At 34.7% G+C, this 23,904-nt stretch overlaps 2 protein-coding genes, 1 long non-coding RNA gene and 1 pseudogene across 4 annotated transcripts; all 4 read right to left on the bottom strand.

Moving 5' to 3' along the window:
* Positions 1–1,190: 1,190 nt before the first annotated feature.
* LOC113114589 (sialic acid-binding Ig-like lectin 8) lies at positions 1,191–15,762 on the bottom strand. The gene is made up of 12 exons (XM_026281467.1): positions 15,727–15,762; positions 14,504–14,578; positions 14,018–14,381; positions 13,418–13,690; positions 5,609–5,682; positions 5,122–5,485; positions 4,504–4,794; positions 3,914–4,159; positions 2,978–3,061; positions 2,485–2,602; positions 2,307–2,361; positions 1,191–1,881 (listed from the first exon to the last, which is right to left on the bottom strand). Exons 1-12 carry the CDS (start codon positions 15,760–15,762, stop codon positions 1,519–1,521), a joined length of 2,343 nt encoding a protein of 780 aa, XP_026137252.1. The 3' UTR covers positions 1,191–1,518.
* LOC113114917 (uncharacterized) lies at positions 7,382–12,886 on the bottom strand. The gene is made up of 3 exons (XR_003293806.1): positions 11,714–12,886; positions 11,375–11,492; positions 7,382–7,704 (listed from the first exon to the last, which is right to left on the bottom strand). It is a non-coding gene; the product is annotated as an uncharacterized LOC113114917 (long non-coding RNA).
* Positions 15,763–16,262: 500 nt separating the features above from the next.
* Positions 16,263–19,677, bottom strand: LOC113114916 (uncharacterized). Of its 2 annotated transcripts, none has more exons than XM_026282025.1 (5): positions 19,455–19,677; positions 18,618–18,908; positions 18,247–18,381; positions 17,101–17,218; positions 16,263–16,583 (listed from the first exon to the last, which is right to left on the bottom strand). In XM_026282025.1, exons 2-5 carry the CDS (start codon positions 18,898–18,900, stop codon positions 16,484–16,486), a joined length of 636 nt encoding a protein of 211 aa, XP_026137810.1. In that variant the 5' UTR covers positions 18,901–18,908; positions 19,455–19,677; the 3' UTR covers positions 16,263–16,483. The 2 variants fall into 2 exon arrangements, with proteins under 2 accessions (XP_026137810.1, XP_026137809.1); XM_026282024.1 differs by lacking the exon at positions 19,455–19,677 and adding an exon at positions 19,204–19,407.
* A 959-nt stretch (positions 19,678–20,636) lies between these two features.
* On the bottom strand, positions 20,637–22,148 carry LOC113114588 (neuronal acetylcholine receptor subunit alpha-10-like; annotated as a pseudogene).
* Between the last annotated feature and the right edge of the window lie 1,756 nt (positions 22,149–23,904).

Genomic DNA, 23,904 nt, shown 5'->3' with positions numbered 1-23,904 from the left:
GATTGTTTACACTATATAAATAATAAAATATGAATTATATATATTTTTAACTATTTTATTCAATGCATTTTCACATTTTAAAACAGACAAACATACTTTTATTTTGAACTAAATGTAATTTATTTTCTGACAAATATAAAATCTAACTATACAAATAGAGCAGTTTATCCAGGGTCATAATAGTTGCATTTAAACATTCCATATTGGCCAGTCAAAAGCATGTTTAGAGCAAATATATTCTGAATTTCAAAACTGACTTGCCAAGCATTACACTACTAACTGAAGGTGAAAATAAGTTACTTAAATTTCTTTTCAGAAATATTAACAATGAATCTTAATTTGAGTAGATAAAAAACTTTGATGTGGTTTAAACTACATCCATCCTATTGCATTCCTTCTTTCAGATCATACAGGGGTGCGTTTCCCAAAACCATAGCTGCTAACCTGTTAGCTACTTAGTTGGTTGGCAATGGGAAATTGCATTGCAACCAACAAAGTAGCTAACTTGGTTATAGCCACCATGGTTTTGGGAAACACACCCCAGGATGACAACCAGTGTGGTGGACCACAGGAACATGGTGGAAAATATCAACCTGCACAAGACAACTGAGACAACACTCTCACGGATTCTCAGTAGTGTGTGGAACATTCTAATCCTGTTATCTAAGACCAAATCCTGTTCATACAAACGCCTTTCCAGAGGAGAAACAAGCAGATTACATTTCGGTGTTAGGCCAAGTCTGAACATACAATGTCATATTGTACAATGTTGTGTTGATCTGTTAAAAGCTTGTAGGTTGCTAGGATGCATTGTAGCATGTTTTTTTTTTTCTTTTTCTTTTTCTTTTTTTTGGTGACTTTATTCATGCTGGTGTTACTTGTGTCTTCACAGTTAGTTATTAGTTGTGTGACAATGCTAATAATTTTTGCCGTTATTCAGATCTTGTGGATTTAGCTTTAAGGCCTACGTGTGACTCTGTGAAATGATTGCAATGCATTTTACTTTTGCAAGCTTTCAGTTGCAAAAACTGCAGAAGTCGCTTCAGGTCAAGTGTCAATCGGAAAGAAGATTCAGAAACTATCCTTGATTGCCAAATCACCAAAGCCCTACTGTATGCTGACAAATAACAGCTCCATATAACAATAAACAATTTAAATGCTGAATTATTTATGAATCTGACACTTTTGTACCAATAAAAGCATCTTTATTTAATTTACTCAGATTAGTTTGCAACAGTTTCAGAAAGCTCAGAAGCATCATTAAATGCACATTAAAAGCATATAGAAACAAAAAATAATAACTTGCAAAAAATGGGAAATTTATGTTTTCACGCAATAAAAGAAATAAAATAAACAGATGTTCGAGAATAATCAAATGAAGTGTCATATGTTGCAATTACCAACTATAAATGCTATACACATTAAAGCTAAAAAAAAATACATTTTATACTTCTTAAGCATCTGAACTTTATATGTAAAAATGATCTTACAAATTGTCGTATTGTTGAGTGTAGTTCCTTAAATTTTCAGCTCCTCTGAGTTAGAATAACGTGTCTCCTCTCCCTCCATCTGGTCTTGTGTTTCAATCTGGTCATCTCCATCCTGAAGGACTTCCTTTTGCTTCCCATCTCCTATCTTGTCCTTCTTGATCTCAGCGTAGTCTGTGTCAGTTGGTTCCTTCTCTTCCTCCTCAGGCGGTCTGTCCTTTAGAAGGGAGTAGTCGATGCTGGCGTAGTCGACCTCTTTTCCCTCCATCCTGACTGCTTCATCCTCCTCTGCTCCGTCTGTCGCTCCAGTCGTGTTTGGGTTCCCACCATTAAGCTGTCCCTGAAGAGGTGTTTCCTCATTTGTTCCAGTCTGAGCTGTATCTGTCTGCACCATCTGATACATACAAAACATATCTTTATTTTTTGACATTTATTTATGGTAGGGAAGTAATTAAAAGATTCTGTCAAAACTGGTGCAATATTTGAATATTCTTTGTCATTCACATCAGTTGTAGTTTCTTTTAATTAATATTATTAAATTACTATTATATACATGATTGTGAGCCCCATCACTGATGCCCTGATGCAACGTCAGCTATTTTTAAGGCTCTTGCTTTTAGAGAAACAAAAAATCAAACATTTCAAACGATATTAGGTAGAGTAAAGAAGATAATTTTTTTGTTTCATAAAAGACATTATGACACAATGGTGTTTGATCTTTCCAAATGAAGTGTGTTGAAACTAAAAGTTATAGTTAAACTTTTAAAAAATTTGAATACTATACATATCGGTTCCTATGTTCCTATGGTTCTGTCTTACCTCCAAATTAACCTCAGTGTCCGGATTTGTAATTGGCACTTTGTGTTTTTTGCCTCTGTTAAGAAAAGAGTTTCAGTTGATGAGACTTGAGACATGAACCAGTCATATAAACTTTATAAAATTTTGACGAACTTTCAGCCACCTTTTAGGAGAAGAAGGAAGTAAATGATAGGCCTACCTGTGGCAAGACACACAACAACACAAAACCACTGAGAAGATGAGAGCCGAGCACACCATTCCTGCCACGAATGTGACTATCTTTGGGATGTCCCAGTTCTTCAAGAAATCTATTATACCTTGAATTTACAGAGAATTGTTAATGATATCTATAAAAGTTTATTAAGACATGCCTATTGTTCAGAGTTGGGAGTACTAGATTTGGCCAAGCAGGACATGTTCCTGGAATCTTCCTTTTGGTCTAGAACAACATTTAACCCAATATTTATTCATATATATAGCCTCCAAAATCAGAGAAAAATAATAGTTTAATAAGAATTTTGTTCAGGCCTCAACCCCAGCCCTAATCCTAAACTTAACCATCACCATAAATCTGATTGGTTGAGAGCAGTGTTGTTCCGCAACAATGTCAAACAAGAAAATTATCCTAAATGGCTAAATCATAATCACCCATAAACATGCAGTTTCTGCAGTATGTAAATGCTCAGTATTACCTGTAGCATTACTGATGTCATTCTGTGTGTTGTTTTTACCTTTAGGACTGGAGGACTCGTTCTCTTTTGAATCAGTTGTAACACCTGGTATGTGATGAATTAGATTTTATAATTATTAAAGACATTATGACTTTAGGAATGTCTCCTGCAAACATGCAATGAACTTCTCCTCATGCTTGAAGGATTTATTTTTTATGTTAAGTGTATGTAAATTAATTTTTACTTCAGATGTTACCTACAGTGTTTACAGTCTTTTGGGCAGGATAAGCTATAAATGTAAACTGTTTAGGTCTGTGTGTCTGCTGCGCACTGACGACACAGGTAACGCTCCAATACTAAATATAGTTTATTTCATTATCATATAATTATTTAGTAATTATTAAAACATGAACATATTAGTATCAGAAATTTGAATACGTTACAATGAATAATATGATTATGTTGTTAATATTGCTCTATAATTAAAATTATATATATATAAAGCTTGACTTACTATCTTGGAAATAAAGCTATATGTCTTTAAATCCGTGCTGTATATAGTCAGTTATTTCTCTGAATAAATTCAGATTTCAGAACAAGTACATTGTCGTTTGTTTTATATGTTGAGGTTGTGTCCATCTGATGTTTATCGTTTTCATGATGTTCGCTACTGTAACAAAAGTAGCTTTTTAATAAGTAGAGGAAATTCTAGATATAAAAAAAATATCCATTTACATGCCTAGGGTGTTTGCATTTTAATAATGTACAGAGATACTTCAGATTTACAAATACTGACTTGTTAGTTGATGTTTTCTCATTAAAATCATACAATTACCTATTAATTCAATAGAACATTTATGTACACTAGGAATTACAAATAAGGCTGCGCGGCGGCTTCACTTTCATGACGTCATGAGCAATCCAGTTCTATATTATAGATCAGTGGGTTCTACTTACTAAGGATATTGATAGTGATGAGTGCATTCAGGGTCTTGTTCTGAAATGTCCTCATACAGCTGTAAACCCCAGCATGCTCCTTTGTCACGTTGGTTATCGTCACAGATCCAGCAGACGTTTGGTTCATGAATATTTCTATGTTTCCATTGAAACTCCGTACAGGATCAGATGATGGTGGGTGACTCTCAACAGTGCAGTTCAGTCTGAGAGTGTCACCTTCCATCACTTGATTTAGATTCTTTACAGCTGAAAAAATAACAAAATAAATACATCAGTTTTGACAGCACATTCACTTGTATGCAAAAATAAATAAATAATAATCTTACAGTAACAGATATGCTATATTATATTTCAGATTTTTTTATTTATGTAATGTTCTAGGGCATTTTTGTACATTTAGCAGACACTTTTATCCATAGCGACTTACAGTGCATTCAGGTTATACATTTATTTTTTTATCATGTATGTGTGTTCCTTGGGAATTTAACCCTCAACCTTTAGCACTGCTATCGCAATGCTCTACCACTGAAACACAGGAACAGTTTTACATTTAATGTTTTAGTAGTTAAAATGTAGATTTGTAAACTCACACGTGAAGTTGAGGGTCCTATTTGTACTGATGATTTTGCTTCCGTAGCTCATGTTACATCCTACACTGGCATTGTGATCGTCAGAGGTTGGAGTTAGAGTCAAAGTTGAGAGGTAAAGGCTTTCGGAGGTGCTCAGAGTGATGTTGTCCTTTAGATCAGTGATGTTTCCCCCTCTTTTCCTGATCCACCATGTTATATTAGGAGAAGTTTCAGGACAAGGAAAAGGAGCTGAACATGTCAGAATGGCCTTCTCTCCCTCACTGAGAGGAGGAATGTCCATCATAGGCTCGTCTGCAAATAGATGTACTCAAGAAGTTAGACATTGCTGACATTTACCACAGTCTAAATTTTAGAGTCATTCTTTGAGTATATATTCAGATCATACAATGAAATGCATATTGTAGCAGTGTACACGTAGCAGTTAGGTTAACACAACTATATGCTGAATTTTCTTTATTTAAGAAATGTTGTCCAGCAAAGTTCCTCTGTGGGATTATGAAATCATTAAAACATCTTAAACAGAACATCCTTCTGAAACAATAAAGAACTGAAAGACAACTGCAAACTCCAGGCAAAAACAGGACCTGTTTAACTTTGCTAAATAAAGGTAAGCATTACCTTGAATGATGATTTTGACACTGGCTTTAGATAAAGTTTTTTTATTCCGCACAATTTTGAAAACAATTTCTCTTTCATCTTCTTTTATTTCTTTGATGATTCTGCTGCAGCTGTTTTTGGTCAGATCAGGTTCAAGCAACTTAATCTGTTCTGTTTCAAATGGCTGTTTTCCTTCGATTTGAATCTCAGTTTCATTCTTACATTCAGTTGGATTATTACACACATTTTCCTGATCAATTTGAGGTTGATCTTTGTCTGGGTGAATGAAGGTACATGAAATGAGAGCGCATAATCCTGAAACGGCGGTCACTTCTGGTGGATTGAAGGTGATTTTCCAGTCATTGTATCTGTCATTTTCATTTGTCTTAAATAAAACAAGTTGAACAGAGCATTTTTAACACAATAATGTTTTTTAAAAGCATAATTAACTGAAAAAAAGATAAGGTTAAATGTAAAACATTAGAAAACCACAATATAAGATGTATACCTGTACACGACATGTCAAAATAAAGAGGATTGTACAGCAAGAGATGATATGCATTTTAAATGTGTTCCACAAATCTGCACAGAACAAAACAACATTATACTTCAGCATTTACCATTTTTAAACATACTACATATTACAGAACCTACTACAGAACATATGTATGGCGTTAAAGAGAAAGCTTCTTACTGTTTACTCAAGTCAACCCCGTCAGAATGTTCTCAGAAGCGTTCGTTTTCCGAACTGCAGAAGCAGCATACAAGTAACAATGTACAAAATGCACCCTTCCTCTTATGTACTTCCTCTTTAAAATGCCTTCAAAAATAAGTTTGCACCAGCATGCGGCTGGGGGTTTGTGTATTTGAAAGATAACTATAGTAAACAGTATAACAGTGGAACAGGATAGCAGGATACAAGAAAGAAAGCATCTATGGCCAGAAATGTAGAGAGCATCAAGAGAAGAAAAAAATGTCTACTTAAGGCTTTTGATTTAAAAGAGGCGAAGGAGCTGATTCACTTTTAAAGCCTTTCCATCTGGTATTAATATGCATTTCATGATCTGGTCACAAGTGGTCAGCTCTAATACAGGCTTGAATAGAGTACAAAGTTGTTTGTGAACAGATCACCACATTGCATTTGGGCTGGTCCCAATACCCACACGTTGTAGTCTTTGCACTGATCACTTGTCTACTTACATGATGTATTTCCTTTATTTGGTTCAAGTGGGTGTAAGGACCACAAGTGCACAGAACTTCTGATTAACTAATGGGGCACACTTACAACATAGCATTATATAAATGCAAGTAAAGTTTTTACTGTGTTTTAATTACACATTTTGTTCATTTTATTATTTGAACTTAAAATAATAATAATAATAATAATAATAAATAGGTTTCTGCTCAGTAGTTCCTAAGACACAGTTTAATTGTGGTGCTTTTATTCTAGTGATAAAAAGCAGCTACAAATGTTTTATAAAATACACACACTCATATCAAAACCAAAAAATTTTCAATACTTTATTTATTACAGAAAATATATGTAATGTCTAATTAAATTAATTTACACTTTAAAGTTTTCCCTTAAAATCTTGGGATTTCAGGGCATGTATGGATTTAGTGTGTTGAGGGCACTGAACATTGTTCAGACCTGGGACAGTCTGGTGCACTTACTTCCTGTTACATGTCCATGCTCTCAAGTTGCTATTATCACTAATGTGGGTATTGTGACCACATATATACACATCTATAATTGGGACAGGGCCTTAAAAACGGCATTCGTCCTAAATACATAAAGAACTGCAATGAAGCTCTGCCCACTCACCTCATGATTCTGGTCATGGGCATCAAAGGAAATATAATGTTTTTTTTTTTTCTTTTCATTAAATAATTTTAAGGAATTTAAGTGAATAAGGAACAAAGAAAAATGATGAATAATGTATTTGAACACACACACAAAAAAATAGACTTATTTTACTAAAAGGCTTCCTGGAATGTCAGGAAATTCTTTTTTTTTTATTCATTTTAATTCACAATATGCACAAATTCATCCTTAATCTTATACCAAATGTACCTAAAGTATTACTAGTAATTATATATAAGTATATAAATGAATGAATGAATGAATGAATAAATAAATGAATATATTCTGTTCTTCACAGCTTCTCATCTGCATTTATCATATACGTACTGTAAACCTGAGTAGTCTAAAATTCCCTTTAGTCCTATAACATCCTCTAAAGTCTAAAACACTGAAAGAATGAAATTTAAACACTTTGAATTAATTAACACTGTTTTATTTGTCAAAGAAAATATCTCTGAACAAGGAGAAATCATTCAGCAATAACAAAGATAAACTCAGACAGAATTAAGTTTCTAAATTTGTGAAGAAGTGACTTAATATATTATATTTTACAATTTCAGAAAAATCTATATCCAACATGATAATAAAAAAAAAAAACTATAAGTTATAAATTCAAATCATTTAATCCAAATGATTAATCTCACTCTTTCATACAGTATCTCCTTAAACTTTTTCCTTGAAAATATTCCAGTACAACTTCAGTGTATGTGTTCGTGGCTACCACTCCATATGTCTTGTCCCTGCAGGAAAAGATATTATGTACACTCTTATGAATAAATGTGCTTCACAATGCCAGAGATAGAATAACATTTTGGTCTCAATGTTTCCATAAAGAACCTTTAACATCTAAAGAACCTTTCTGCTTTATAAAAGTTTATTTGTGACAAAAGAAAGTTCTTCAGATTATAAAAATGTCAGTGAGATGGTTCTTTAAAGAACCTTTGACTGAATGGTTCTTTGTGGAACCAAAAATGCTTCTTCTATGCACTGTAAAACCCGACAAGTTAACTCAACTCAAATCGTTTGAGTAAACCGATTGCCTTGACTGTAATACCCGACAAGTAAACTTAACTCAAACGGTTTGAGTAAACAGATATCCTTAAGTTATGTTAACTCAAACCGTTTGAGGAAACCGATTGCCTTAAACCATTTAAGTTGAAAAAAACTAACAGTTATGAGTACTCTGAACTTAATTCAGTTGAGTTCCCTGAAAGAAGATATACATTGCAATTAAGTGATTAAGTGATTAATTGAGCTTTAGTGATGAACACCTGCTGTTAACAAACATAATTACTGAAGAAAAGAGAGAAAGGAACAACAGCTGACTTCAGACACAGCCTCACTCAAACCTGACAAGTTATGTTAACTCAAACCATTTGAGGAAACTGATTGCCTTAAACCATTTAAGTTAAAAAAACTAATAGTTACGAGTACTCTGAACTTAATTCAGTTGAGTTCACTGAAAGAAGATATACATTGCAATTAAGTAATTAAGCGATTAACTAAGTGCTGATTGAGAATTAGTGATGAACAGCTGCTGCTAACAAACAGAATCACTGAAGAAAAGAGAAACACAAGAACTACTACAACTGACTTCAGACACAGACTTAGATGAAATCAACTGAAATATAATACATGAAATCTCTCAAGATCTGATTAAACAACCCCACAAACAGCATCACCAGCTCCACTTATTAATAACCAGACTGACTTTATTTCTGTCAGACGTCTACAGAAGATCTTATTGAGAAAGAACTAAGGTTTAGATGTTGATTTATTGTTTCATTTGAAGTAACCATGTTAGAGATCAGTGTTTGCTTTAGTTGGGCTCTTGACCCTTGACTTCTGTCTTAGTCTTTTCTCTGGCTGTTATAACCGTGTGTTTCTAAAACACATTTGTTGTAACTCAAAAGCCCAGAAGAAATGCCATCAGGTGTTCACCTGTACCTAGATGTAGATTGTTGTACTTTATAGCTGTGATGATAATTTTTCATTATTATTCACAAATATTGATCTATACATAGTCTAATCTCTGATTAAACAAATGTGTAATTAGTAGAAGTGGACCTAATAAAAATGACACTAAGAGCCAGTGATTCTGTGATAATCAGTTAATATAAAAATGATTTCATAAACATTTTGTACACATACATTTTTCTTCTATGCCAGTAACTGGTCAAACACAGACATCAATAATCAGAATATGAACCTCAACAATGGTGACAAAAAAACATGCTGCAATGCATGCTGGGTTGTAGTACAAAACTCATCCATGGCTCCCAGCATGCTCTGCAGCATTTTTTTTTTTCTTTTATGGTCACCCTTGTTGAGGTTCATATTCTGATTATTGATGTCTGTGTGTGACTAACTGACACCATAGAAGACCACACTGTTTGGAAAGTCTTTGTATTAACTGATTATTACAGAACCACTGGCTCTAAAAATCACTTTCACTATAGTCAATTTAATTACACAACCCATATTTCATCAGAGATTAGACTCCTAGCAGTTGCATAATAATATATATAATTGGTTGTTATACCAATATAAAGTATAACAACCTACATCTAGGTACAGGTTATAGTGATGGGATTTATGGCTCTTTGAGGGGATCCGGATCTTCGCGATCCGTTCCTTTCAAAGAGCCGTTCAAAAGAATGGCTCTTTTGGCTCTTTTTAAATATTTAGTCAGTTTTAAGAAGCCAGCTTGGGAGCATCTCAGTTTATCCTGGAAATAATCACTGGGAGGTATTATGAGGTGAGATTTGTTAGTCAAATAATTAAAGCTCAGATATCACACACCAATATCTGAGTTTGAATTATTCTGAAATATTGATTGTTACCTCATTTCTCATGTGTGGACTATATTCCATAGGGTTGCACAAATCCCTCTGCTTAGACAGTGACATCATTATTTTGATTTACCTTTAGTACAAAGTGTGTGTGTGTGTGTAAAACTACGTTGACTTATGTTATTCATACAATACCTACTCACAAATAAACATAAAAAACGAAGCCGGCTGCAATGAATTTCTGTGCAAAACAGCTTTTACTACAAACACTTCCACACAAGAACATTGTTATCACACAAGAACATTTTGATAGAAAACTATTTTTTTTTAAAGTAGATAAAATTAGAATAAATAAAATGGAAATGTCTACATACTACATACTATTACTACTGTAAACTTTGCAAATAGGACATCAACCCCTTCAAGTCAATGAACAATAACAAAGTGGGCTGCAATGAATGTCTGTGGAAAACAGCTTTTAGTGAAAAATTTCTATACAAGTACAGTATCACAAAAGAACATTTTTAATGATTTTAAAATAAGTTTTAAATGAACACAAAATGCAATGTAAATGCATGCACAACTAATAACTAATATCATCACGCTATAAAGGGTTGGCCTGCGCTGGGTGCGCCCCTCCCCCTATAACTGTTCTGTCTCCTGGCGGAGCTCATTTGTATGAACACGCATAGGAAAAAAGAACGATAGAAAGAACGGCTCCTCTCCAGTCGCGACTCGGCTCCCATCGTTCATGTTTATGAGCCGTTCAAAAGAATCGGTTCGTTCGCGAACGTCACAACTCTAACAGGTTAACACCTGATGGCATTTCTTCTGGGCTTTTGAGTTACAACAAATGTGTTTTAGAAACACACGGTTATAACAGCCAGAAAAAAGACTAAGGCAGGGGTCAAGAGCACAACTAAAGCAAACAGTGATCTCTAACATGGTTACTTCAAATGAAACAATAAATCAACATCTAAACCTTAGTTCATTCTCAATAAGATCTTCTGTAGACGTCTGACAGAAATAAAGTCAGTCTGGTTATTAATAAGTGGAGCTGCTGATGCTGTTTGTGGGTTGTTTAATCAGATCTTGAGAGATTTCATGTATTTTATTTCAGTTGATTTCATCTAAGTCTGTGTCTGAAGTCAGTTGTAGTAGTTCTTGTGTTTCTCTTTTCTTCAGTGATTCTGTTTGTTAACAGCAGCTGTTCATCACTAATTCACAATCAGCACTTAGTTAATCACTTAATTACTTGAATGCAAAGTTTTAAAACTTACATGGTTTAAATCAAGGCAACCTGTTTACTCAAACGGTTTGAGTTAAGTTAACTTGTCGGGGTTTACAGTGTGGCATCACTGTTAAGAACCTTTAAAGCACCTTTATTTTTAAGAGTGTAGGCAATAAGACAGAATCAAAGCACAGTAAATTATTTGAGTGTCATATTAAAATAATGAGTGTCTGTTTACAGATGACAGTATTCACATGATTTCTCATCAACCAGAAACTTAATCAAACAAGCATGCCAAACACCTTTATATGATCAGTATATAAAATCTATGCATTTTGTTGAAAGTGTTGCACATTTTAGCTTTTCACTTATATATGTAGGTGATACCTTTTCCAGGACCCTTGACAGCACAAAACCACAGAGAAGATGACTGCTGAAGTTGACATTCCCATCAGAAATGCTGTTATCATTTTGATGTCCACATGCACTTGAAAAGCCGCTTTATCTTGAATGTAAAATAAGAAGGAAATATTAGTTTAATAATACTTTTGTTTAGTCCTCAACCCCAGCCCTAATCCTAAACTTAACCATCACCCTAAATCTGATTGGTTGAGAGCAGTGTTGTTCTGCAACAATGTCAAACAAGAAAAATATCCTAAATGGCTAAATCATATTCACCCTGAAATAAAGATGCAGTTTCTGCAGTATGTACATGCTCAGTATTACCTGTAGTATTGCTGATGTCATTCTGTGTGTTGTTTTTACCTTTAGGACTAGAGGGCTTGTTCCCTTTTGAATCAGTTGTAACACCTGGTATGTGATGAATTAGATTTTATAATTAGTAAAACATATTATGACTTTAGGAACGTCTCCTGCAAACACCCGATGAACTTCTTCTCATGTTTGAAGGATCTATGTATCGCAGTTCAGTATTTCAATAGTTGCTGGCACATTTTCATTTCATAATTTGTGATGTTGTAAGACTGTGATATTGTTAGGTTATCAGTGGAATGTGGTTCTACCTCTGATCTACAGTATATATATGACTGGATCGCTCATCGCGTTCTAAACTGCCAACAGACAGTGAAGCCACCGGAAGTGTTCGATCCGCCATCTTACTTATCCCTACTGGCTGAGAGCACCAATGAGACACATTCAAACCGCTGTCCTAAAATCACTCGATTTGAAGCATATCAGGCAAAGGGACTAGTTTTTATGTTAAGTGTATGTAAATTAATTTTTACTTCAGATGTTACCTGCAGTGTTTACAGTCTTTTGGGCAGGATAAGCTATAAATGTAAACTGTTTAGGTCTGTGTGTCTGCTGCGCACTGACGACACAGGTAACGCTCCGATACTAAATATAGTTTATTTCATTATCATATAATTATTTAGTAATTATTAAAACATGAACATATTAGTATCAGAAATTTGAATACGTTACAATGAATAATATGATTATGTTGTTAATATTGCTCTATAATTGAAATGATATATATATAAAGCTTGACTTACTATCTTGGAAATAAAGCTATATGTCTTTAAATCCGTGCTGTATATAGTCAGTTATTTCTCTGAATAAATTCAGATTTCAGAACAAGTACATTGTCGTTTGTTTTATATGTTGAGGTTGTGTCCATCTGATGTTTATCGTTTTCATGATGTTCGCTACTGTAACAAAAGTAGCTTTTTAATAAGTAGAGGAAATTCTAGATATAAAAAAAATATCCATTTACATGCCTAGGGTGTTTGCATTGTAATAATGTACAGAGATACTTCAGATTTACAAATGCTGACTTGTTAGTTGATGTTTTTTCATTAAAATCATACAATTACCTATTAATTCAATAGAACATTTATGTACACTAGGGATTACAAATAAGGCTGCGCGGCGGCTTCACTTCATGATGTCATGAGCAATCCAGTTCTATATTATAGATCAGTGGGTTCTACTTACTAAGGATATTGATAGTGATGAGTGCATTCAGGGTCTTGTTCTGAAATGTTCTCATACAGCTGTAAACCCCAGCATGCTCCTTTGTCACATTGGTTATCGTCACAGATCCAGCAGTCGCATGACAAGTGAATGACAGCACATTCACTTGTATGCAAAAATAAATAAATAATAATCTTACAGTAACAGATATGCTCTTCTGAACTGAAAGTTTTGTATATTTCTGATTTTTTATTTATGTAATGTTTTAGTGCATTTTTGTACATTTAGCAGACACTTTTATCCATAGCGACTTACAGTGCATTCAGGTTATACATTTATTTTTTTATCATGTATGTGTTCCTTGGGAATTGAACCCTCAACCTTTAGCACTGCTATCGCAATGCTTTACCACTGAGACACATGAACAGTTTTACATTTAATGTTTTAGTAGTTAAAATGTAGATTTGTAAACTCACACGTGAAGTTGAGGGTCCTATTTGTACTGATGATTTTTGCTTCCGTAGCTCACTTTACATCCTATAGTGGCATTGTGATCGTCACAGGTTGGAGTTAGAGTCAAAGTTGAGAGGTAAAGGCTTTCGGAGGTGCTCAGAATGATGTTGTCCTTTAGATAAGTGCTGTTTCCCCCTCTTTTCCTGATCCACCATGTTATATTAGGAGAAGTTTCAGGACAAGGAAAAGGAGCTGAACATGTCAGATCGGCCTTCTCTCCCTCTCTGAGAGGAGGAATCTTCATTATAGGCTCGTCTGCAAATAGATGTACTCAAGAAGTTAGACATTGCTGACATTTACCACAGTCTAAATTTTAGAGTCATTCTTTGAGTATATATTCAGATCATACAATGAAATGCATATTGTAGCAGTGTACACGTAGCAGTTAGGTTAACACAACTATATGCTGAATTTTCTTTATTTAAGAAATGTTGTCCAGCAAAGTTCCTCTGTGGGATTATGAAATCATTAAAACATCTTAAACAGAACATCCTTCTGAAACAATAAAGAACTGAAAGACAACTGCAATCTCCAGGCAAAAACAGGACCTGTTTAACTTTGCTAAATAAAGGTAAGCATTACCTTGAATGATGATTTTGACACTGGCTTTAGATAAAGTTTTTTTATTCCGCACAATTTTGAAAACAATTTCTCTTTCATCTTCTTTTATTTCTTTGATGATTCTGCTGCAGTTGTTTTTGGACAGATCAGGTTCAAGCAACTTAATCTGTTCTGTTTCAAATAGCTGTTTTCCTTCGATTTGTATCTCAGTTTCATTCTTACATTCAGTTGGATTATTACACACATTTTCCTGATCAATTTGAGGTTGATCTTTGTCTGGGTGAATGAAGGTACATGAAATGAGAGCGCATAATCCTGAAACGGCGGTCACTTCTGGTGGATTGAAGGTGATTTTCCAGTCATTGTATCTGTCATTTTCATTTGTCTTAAATAAAACAATTTGAACAGAGCATTTTTAACACAATAATGTTTTTTAAAGCATAATTAACTGAAAAAAAGATAAGGATAAATGTAAAACATTAGAAAGCCACAATATAAGATGTATACCTGTACACGACATGTCAAAAATAAAGAGGATTGTACAGCAAGAGATGATATGCATTTTAAATGTGTTCCACAAATCTGCACAGAACAAAACAACATTATACTTCAGCATTTACCATTTTTAAACATACTACATATTACAGAACCTACTACAGAACATATGTATGGCGTTAAAGAGAAAGCTTCTTACTGTTTTCTCAAGTTAACCCCGTCACAATGTTCTCAGAAGCGTTCGTTTTCCGAACTGCAGAAGCAGCATACAAGTAACAATGTACAAAATGCACCCTTCCTCTTATGTACTTCCTCTTTAAAATGCCTTCAAAAATAAGTTTGCACCAGCATGCGGCTGGGGGTTTGTGTATTTGAAAGATCACTATAGTAAACAGTGGAACAGGATAGCAGGATACAAGAAAGAAAGCATCTATGGCCAGAAATGTAGAGAGCATCAAGAGAAGAAAAAAAAATGTCTACTTAAGGCTTTTGATTTAAAAGAGGGGAAGGAGCTGATTCACTTTTAAAGCCTTTCCATCTGGTATTAATATGCATTTCATGATCTGGTCACAAGTGGTCAGCTCTAATACAAGCTTGAATAGAGTACAAAGTTGTTTGTGAACAGATCACCACATTGCATTTGGGCTGGTCCCAATACCCACACGTTGTAGTCTTTGCACTGATCACTTGTCTGATGTATTTCCTTTATTTGGTTCAAGTGGGTGTAAGGACCACAAGTGCACAGAACTTCTGATTAACTAATGGGGCACACTTACAACATAGCATTATATAAATGCAAGTAAAGTTTTTACTGTGTTTTAATTACACATTTTTGTTCATTTTATTATTTGCACTTAAAATAATAATAATAATAATAATAATAAATAGGTTTCTGCTCAGTAGTTCCTAAGACACAGTTTAATTGTGGTGCTTTTATTTTAGTGAAAAAAAGCAGCTACAAATGTTTTATAAAATACACACACTCATATCAAAACCAAAAAATTTTCAATACTTTATTTATTACAGAAAATATATGTAATGTCTAATTAAATTAATTTACACTTTAAAGTTTTCCCTTAAAATCTTGGGATTTCAGGGCATGTATGGATTTAGTGTGTTGAGGGCACTGAACATTGTTCAGACCTGGGACAGTCTGGTGCACTTACTTCCTGTTAAATGTCCATGCTCTCAAGTTGCTATTATCACTAGTGTGGGTATTGTGACCACATATATACACATCTATTATTGGGACAGGGCCTTAAAAACGGCATTCGTCCTAAATACATAAAGAACTGCAATGAAGCTCTGCCCACTCACCTCATGATACTGCTCATGGGCATCAAAGGAAATATAATGTGTTTTTTTTTTTTCTTTTCATTAAATAATTTTAAGGAATTTAAGTGAATAAGGAACAAAGAAAAATGGTGAATAATGTATTTGAACACACACACAAAAAAATAGACTTATTTTACTAAAAGGCTTCCTGGAATGTCAGGAAATTCTGTTTATTTTATTCATTTTAATTCACAATATGCACAAATTCATCCTTAATCTTATACCAAATGTACCTAAAGTATTACTAGTAATTATATATAAGTATATAAATGAATGAATGAATGAATAAATAAATGAATATATTCTGTTCTTCACAGCTTCTCATCTGCATTTATCATATACGTACTGTAAACCTGAGTAGTCTAAAATTCCCTTTGGTCCTATAACATCCTCTAAAGTCTAAAACACTGAAAGAATGAAATTTAAACACTTTGAATTAATTAACACTGTTTTATTTGTCAAAGAAAATATCTCTGAACAAGGAGAAATCATTCAGCAATAACAAAGATAAACTCAGACAGAATTAAGTTTCTAAATTTGTGAAGAAGTGACTTAATATATTATATTTTACAATTTCAGAAAAATCTATATCCAACATGATAATAAAAAAAAAACTATAAATTATCAATTCAAATCATTTAATCCAAATGATTAATCTCACTCTTTCATACAGTATCTCCTTAAACTTTTTCCTTGAAAATATTCCAGTACAACTTCAGTGTATGTGTTCGTGGCCACCACTTCATATGTCTTGTCCCTGCAGGAAAAGATATTATGTACACTCTTATGAATAAATGTGCTTCCCAATGCCAGAGATAGAATAACCTTTTGGTCTCAATGTTTCCATAAAGAACCTTTAACATCTGAGGAACCTTTCTGCTTTACAAAAGTTTCTTTGTGACAAAAGAAAGTTCTTCAGATTATAAAAATGTCAGTGAGATGGTTCTTTAAAGAACCTTTGACTGAATGGTTCTTTGTGGAACCAAAAATGGTTCTTCTATGGCATCACTGTTAAGAACCTTTAAAGCACCTTTATTTTTAAGAGTGTAGGCAATAAGACAGAATCAAAGCACAGTAAATTATTTGAGTGTCATATTAAAATAATGAGTGTCTGTTTACGGATGACAGTATTCACAATCACATGATTTCTCATCAACCAGAAACTTAATCAAACAACCATTCCAAACACCTTTATATGATCAGTATATAAAATCTATGCATTTTGTTGAAAGTGTTGCACATTTTAGCTGTTCACTTATATATGTAGGTGATACCTTTTCCAGGACCCTTGACTGCACAAAACCACAGAGAAGATGACTGCTGAAGTTGACATTCCCATCAGAAATGCTGTTATCATTTTGATGTCCACATGCACTTGAATAGCCGCTTTATCTTGAATGTAAAATTAGAAGGAAATATTAGTTTAATAATACTTTTGTTTAGTCCTCAACCCCAGCCCTAATCCTAAACTTAACCATCACCCTAAATCTGATTGGTTGAGAGCAGTGTGGTTCCGCAACAATGTCAAACAAGAATAAAATCTCCTAAATGGCTAAATCATATTCACCCTGAAATAAAGATGCTGTTTCTGCAGTATGTAAATGCTCAGTATTACCTGTAGTAATACTGAGACCAGGACAACCAGTACAACTAGAGCCCCAGATACAGATCCCCTGTAAAGACCTTGTCTCAGAGGACCACCAGGACAAGACCACAGGAACAGATGATTCTTCTGCACAATCTGACTTTGCTGCAGCCTGGAACTGAACTGCTGGTTTCGTCTGGTCAGAGGAGAACTGGCACCCCAACTGAGCCTGGTTTCTCCCAAGGTTTTTTTTTTTTTTTCATTCTGTCACCGATGGAGTTTCGGTTCCTTGCCGCTGTCGCCTCTGGCTTGCTTAGTTGGGGTCACTTCATCTACAGCGATATTATTGACTTGATTGCAAATAAATGCACAGACACTATTTAAACTGAACAGAGATGACATAACTGAATTCAATGATGAACTGCATTTAACTATCATTTTGCATTATTGACACACTGTTTTCCTAATGAATGTTGTTCAGTTGCTTTGACGCAATGCAATGTATTTTGTTTAAAGTGCTATATAAATAAAGGTGACTTGTAGCATTACTGATGTCATTCTGTGTGTTGTTTTTACATTTAGGACTGGAAGACTTGTTCCCTTTTGAATCAGTTGTAACACCTGGTATGTGATGAATTAGATTTTATGATTAGTAAAGGCATATTATGACTTTAGGAACGTCTCCTGCAAACACCCGATGAACTTCTCCTGATGTTTGAAGGATTTATGTATCGCAGATCAGTATTTCAATGGTTGCTGGCACATTTTCATTTCATAATTTGTGATGTTGTAAGACTGTTGTAAGAGGTTATCAGTGGAATGTGGTTCTACTTACAAATTATATTTAAAGTGATGGATGCATTCAGGGTCTTGTTCTGAAATGTCCTCATACAGCTGTAAACCCCAGCATGCTCCTTTGTCACAGTGGTTATCGTCACAGATCCAACAGACGCTTGGTTCATGAATATATCTGTGGGGAAAAAAAATCATCAGTTTTGACAGCACATTCACTTGTATGCAAAAAAAGAAAAAAAAGAAAGGGAGATGCATTCAGGTTATACATTTCTATTTTTTATCAGTATGTGTTGTTCTTGGGAATTGAACCCACAACTTTTTGCAGTGCTAACTTAATGCTCTACAACTGAGACACAGGAACAGTTATACATTAAACGTTTTAATAGTTAAAATGTAGATTTGTAAACTCACACGTGACTTCGAGGGTCCTATTTGTACTGATGATTTTGCTTCCGTAGCTCACGTCACATCCTATAGTGGCATTGTGATCGTCACAGGTTGGAGTTAGAGTCAAAGTTGAGAGGGAAAGGTTTTTGGAGGGGCTCAGAGTGATGTTTTCCTTTAAATCACTGATTTTTCCGTCTCTTTTCCTGATCCACCATGTTATATTTGGAGGATTTTTAGGACAAGGAAAAGGAGCTGAACATGTCAGATCGGCCTTCTCTCCCTCACTGAGAAGAGGAATGTTCATCATAGGCTCGTCTGCAAATAGATGTACTCAAGAAGTTAGACATTGCTGACATTTACCACAGTCTAAATTTCTGAGTCATTCTTTGAGTATATATTCAAATCATACAATGAAATACATATTGTAGCAGTGTATACGTAGCAGTACACATAGCATGTTGTCCAGTATAGTTCCTCTGCTGGGATTATGAAATCATTAAAACATCTGAAACAGAACATCCTTCTGAAACAATAAAGAACTGAAAGACAACTGCAAACTCCAGGCAAAAACGGGACCTGTTTAACTTTGCCAAACGAAGGTATGCATTACCTCGGATGATTATTTTGACACTGGCGTTAGATAAAGTTTGGCCATGCCCCACAATTGTGAAAACCTATTCTCCTTCGTCTTCTTTTATTTATTTGATGATGCTGCTGCAGTTGTTTTTGGTCAGATCAGGTTCAAGCAACTTAATCTGCTCTGTTTCATTCTCTTCCTGTTTGTTTTCAATATGTTTACTTACTTTCTCCTTGAAAGGGATAGTTCACTTTCAAATTAAATTTTGGTATGTTTTAGCTTACCTCAAGGGCATCCAAGATGTAGGTGTCTTTGTTTCCACAGTTGTTTCCATTTTATTAATATTATTGTCCAAAATTAACATTATCTAAATACTTTGTACGTATATAAAAACTAGAAAAAAAGTCTAGAAAAAAGTCTTGTAACTACAACAAAAAATTTTCTAATTATATTTAAAAGATAAAGCAATAAAATGTGCCCTGACCATTTTAAGTCAAACCATTCACAGTTTAGAAGCTTACAGATACGTACAAGATACATCCTTCCTCTTCTGGAGAACTTCCTCATTTTACTGAATCGCACAAATGGCGATTGTTTTACATAGCCGTAGTTTGATACAAATGTATTGTTGTTAGCCAGAGATATCAGGATGAGTTTTTTGAAAGAGATATTCAGTAAAAATAGTATTGTGGGTAAGATGTTTTTTACTTTGAAAAGACATTAAACTTAATTAACAAAGACTTTATTAGCACTTAAAGGGAGGATACTGACATGCACAGACAGAAAAAGAGATCCACTGCTTGTGTATGACATACTTCAGCTGAGAATGCAGGATACAATGAAGGTTAAGCTCCAGGAGACATGGAGAAAAACAATACAACAAACAGATCCACAACATCTGTCATCGGTGTTTTAATGCTTCTGTTTCAGACATTTAGATCAGAGGAGAGGACAGGATTTGTTTAGCGTATTTACTTAATTATTTATGTCTGTAAACAGCAAAGAAGATTTCAATTGTTCAATCACAAAGGCTAAATTGCTTTAACATACATTATCCATAGAAAACAGCTTTTTTGGAATACTTTTGGAATAATGTGCTTAAGTTCTGCATTTTGACCAGAATGGGAAGTCGTGGCCTGGAGGTTAGAGAATTTGACTCCTGACCCTAGGGTTGTTGGTTTGAGTCTTGGGCTGGTAATACCACGACTGAGGTATCCTTGAGCAAGGCACTGAACCCTCAACTGCTCCCCGGGTGCTGCAGCATAAATGGCTGCCCACTGCTCCAGGTGTGTGTGCACTTTGGATGGGTTAAATGCAGAGAATGAGTTCTGAGTATGGGTCACCATACTTGGCTGTCTGTCACGTCACTTTCAAAATTGCGACATTTTGAAGAATTCTCTTATTTCTCACATAAAAAAACTTAAACTCAAAGTATTTTATCTATTTTTTAACAGTACTAAGGTATACTATAATAATGTAGATTTTAGGGGTAATGTATATTTCTGACTTCTCTCAAATTTGAACACAAAGTCATCCTCCCAGCTTGGCCATGCATGTTGCAGTTGGAGTCAGGCAGTTTTGATGGTTGAGCGTGTAGTCTCTCTGGCTGTGAGGTCATGCAGTTCTTGCCAACTTCGTAGACAAAGCAAATCCTGGCCAGATACTGCAGGATGCATTTCTTGGCCCAGTTTGGGATGAGTTTGGCCTTGGGGACAAATGTGTGATGTATGTTAATAATAAAGATGGTGAGAGCAGTGGATGGAGTGAGTGAACATGGTCATCGTGGATATGTAATAGTTTCCTGTAGAATGCAAGAGAATGTTTAGTAACGTTTAGTGTCAATGATATTGCCAGGAAATGATTACATTAGACTGAAAAGTTCAGAATGACAGATTATCAGTTAATGATGAAAGCTATGTTGTTTCTTAACTTTTACATTAATGATCATTTTAGTACATTTAGAGAATAAATATTCAACAAGAATAAAATCATATTGCACAATGTTGAGAGTATTTAGAAAAAAAAGATATAGAGTGTCACAATGTTATTAAGTACTGCCTGTAAAAAACAAACTGTCCGTCAGTATAGTTTAGAATAGTTTTCTGACTAATAGACGTGTGAGAACCTTTAAAGGAATTGAAGTTCATTTGTTTCCGGTGTTTACAAAATGAAACTTGTTCTAAAAAAGAAGCTTCTCTCAGTGCTAGTGGTGTTAGAGGAGTTACCGAAACTTGCCTAGCTAGTGTGAAAGCTTCTCAGAAGTGTACAGTAATTATAGTCAAGTTAAAAATTGTTATCACTAGTAAGACCTACTTAAAGCTACTTATAGGGGCAATAAATACTTATATATGTATAAACTACATAAGAGATGTAAAACTGTCTAAAATGCCCAGGCTGAATTCTAAATAGCATATCCGCACTGTTTATATTACAATATTTAGTTTATGCCTTTATATTAAAACTTTATATTTATACAAATGTTACCATGTTACAGCAGTTATGATTAGGGGTACAATCTCTGAAGGAGGCATGATCTCAGCCACCAACAGCTGAAACACATAGAGCGTAACTCCCAGTGACACCTTCTCTCCAGAGTCTGCAGGTAGATAGAAACCCAGAGGAATCAAACAGGGAATGAGCCAGTTGAACACATAAACCAAGGCCCTACTCTTCAGTTTCAGAGTGTACATCACGTCCGGATAAGGGTCTACACAGCCGCCATACAGAATGATGTTTTTCTTGTCTGGCATTCCCAGCACCTCCTATTCCACGTTGTCGACCACATCTGTGAGATCTGTGCTCTCCATGATGTTCAAAATGTCAAGATGGTTGCCTTTGTAGGTCCATGACCCATAGGTCAGACGGCACTGCTGAGCGTCAAAGGGGAAGAATGAGATGTCAACTTTACAGCTTTTGGAGATGGCTGGAGTGTGCCACATGATCTGGCCATTATGATGGATCACAAAGTTGGTGTCCATAGTAATCATCAGCGCTACAAGAGTAAAGATATTACAGTAAATGAGCAGTTTGGGTCATTCTACACAGGGTAAAAAAAAAGTCTTCACTCTTCCATGGAAAAGAGCTCCAGATTGATCATATTGTTTGGGGGGGGGGGGGGGGGCGATCTTATGTATACAGCCCTCTTCAATTCATTTCACAGACAGTTTTTGATAGAATTTGATCTGGAATTTTGACTGGGCCATTCCTTTGACTTCATTGTATGTTTGAGCTCATTATTCATACATTTATCAACAGATTTATGAATGAAGGCCTGCAGTTTTTTTTCCAAAGAACATCTACTGTAACTGATTTTGCTTGGATTCATTTTCTCAGAAATTTCAATTTTAACAGGAGTGTGTAGACTTTTTATAGCCTATGTAGAGTAATTAGGTTCCCCTAAAAACGTGGCAAAGAATAGTGGTCAACTAATAATTCGAAGGAACAAGACTAACATATTTGCTCAATATTTGAATCACTTGATTGATTCGTTAATTTGTCTGATTATTTAATTGAATTTAACTCAAGGATTTCCTCATCAAATGACTGGAATTTGGGTTTGTTGATAAGTAAATACTGACAGTATTTTAATTTTTGAGCAAACTATTCCTTTGTTGGGTTTTCACCATGAGTGTAGAGTGACATGACATACAGTCAAGTATGGTGACCCATACTCACAATTAATGCTCTGCATTTAACCCATCCATAGTGCACACACACAGAGCAGTGAACACATACAAACAGTGAACAAACACCTGGGGCAGTGGGCATCATTTATGCTGCGGTGCCCGGGAGCAGTTGGTGGTTCAGTGCCTTGCTCAAGGGCATCTCAGTCCTGGTATTGCTGGCTCAAGACTCGAATCCACAACCTTAGGAGTCATACTCTCTAACCACTAGGCCACAACTTCCCCTTACCAAAAAGTAGTATACTTCAAGTTTAATAAGTATACTTAAAGGTGCTGTAGGGAAATATTTTTTACATATTTATTAAACCTGTCATTATGTCCTGACAGTAGAATATGAGACAGATAATCTGTGAAAAAATCAAGCTCCTCTGGCTCCTCCCAGTGGTTCTATTGCCATTTGCAGAAATCCATCACTCCCGGTAAGAAACAACCAATCAGAGCTGCGGTCTGTAACTTAGTTTGTGTTCAAAATGTAGAAAAATTTATATAATAAGCGAGTACACCATGAATCCATTTTCCAAACCGTGTAGTGTCCTGAATCACTAGGGTGCACCTATAATAAGTGTTTATTCTGACTATTTTAGTAAGTAAGTAATTCGGACTATTTTAGATTGCTTCGAAGTAGTTCCGGCTACGATGTTCTTCCGCAAGACTCAAACAGTTCTGTTTATTAACCGCTAGAGCGTCAAAAGTTACCTACCGCAGCTTTAAGTAAAGTTCAAGTATATTTTAACTACACTTTATGTAGAAAGTATTTTAATATCAGTGTTCTAGTAGTATATGTAATGTAGTGTAATGCCAATGTAATGTTTCAATACTCCTTGGGACTAAATTGGCCCACTTTCTGGTATATAAAAGTATACTTAAAGTATAACAGTAGCAAACTTTGAGTACACTACTAGTTTACCTCTGTAGTTTGTTCTGCAATTATACTAAAAGTGAACTTATATGTAGTTTACTAATTAAACACTTTGTACACCTTGAAGCGTCTCAGTAAACTACTAGTTTAGTAGTTTTATACTGCAAGTATACTCATAATAATTTTCTTTAA

This window comes from Carassius auratus, chromosome 15 (genome assembly GCF_003368295.1).
Source record: "Carassius auratus strain Wakin chromosome 15, ASM336829v1, whole genome shotgun sequence".
Lineage (NCBI taxonomy): Eukaryota > Metazoa > Chordata > Actinopteri > Cypriniformes > Cyprinidae > Carassius > Carassius auratus.
Note: the sequence above shows the minus strand (reverse complement) of the source record. Positions and strands in the feature narration are given on the sequence as shown.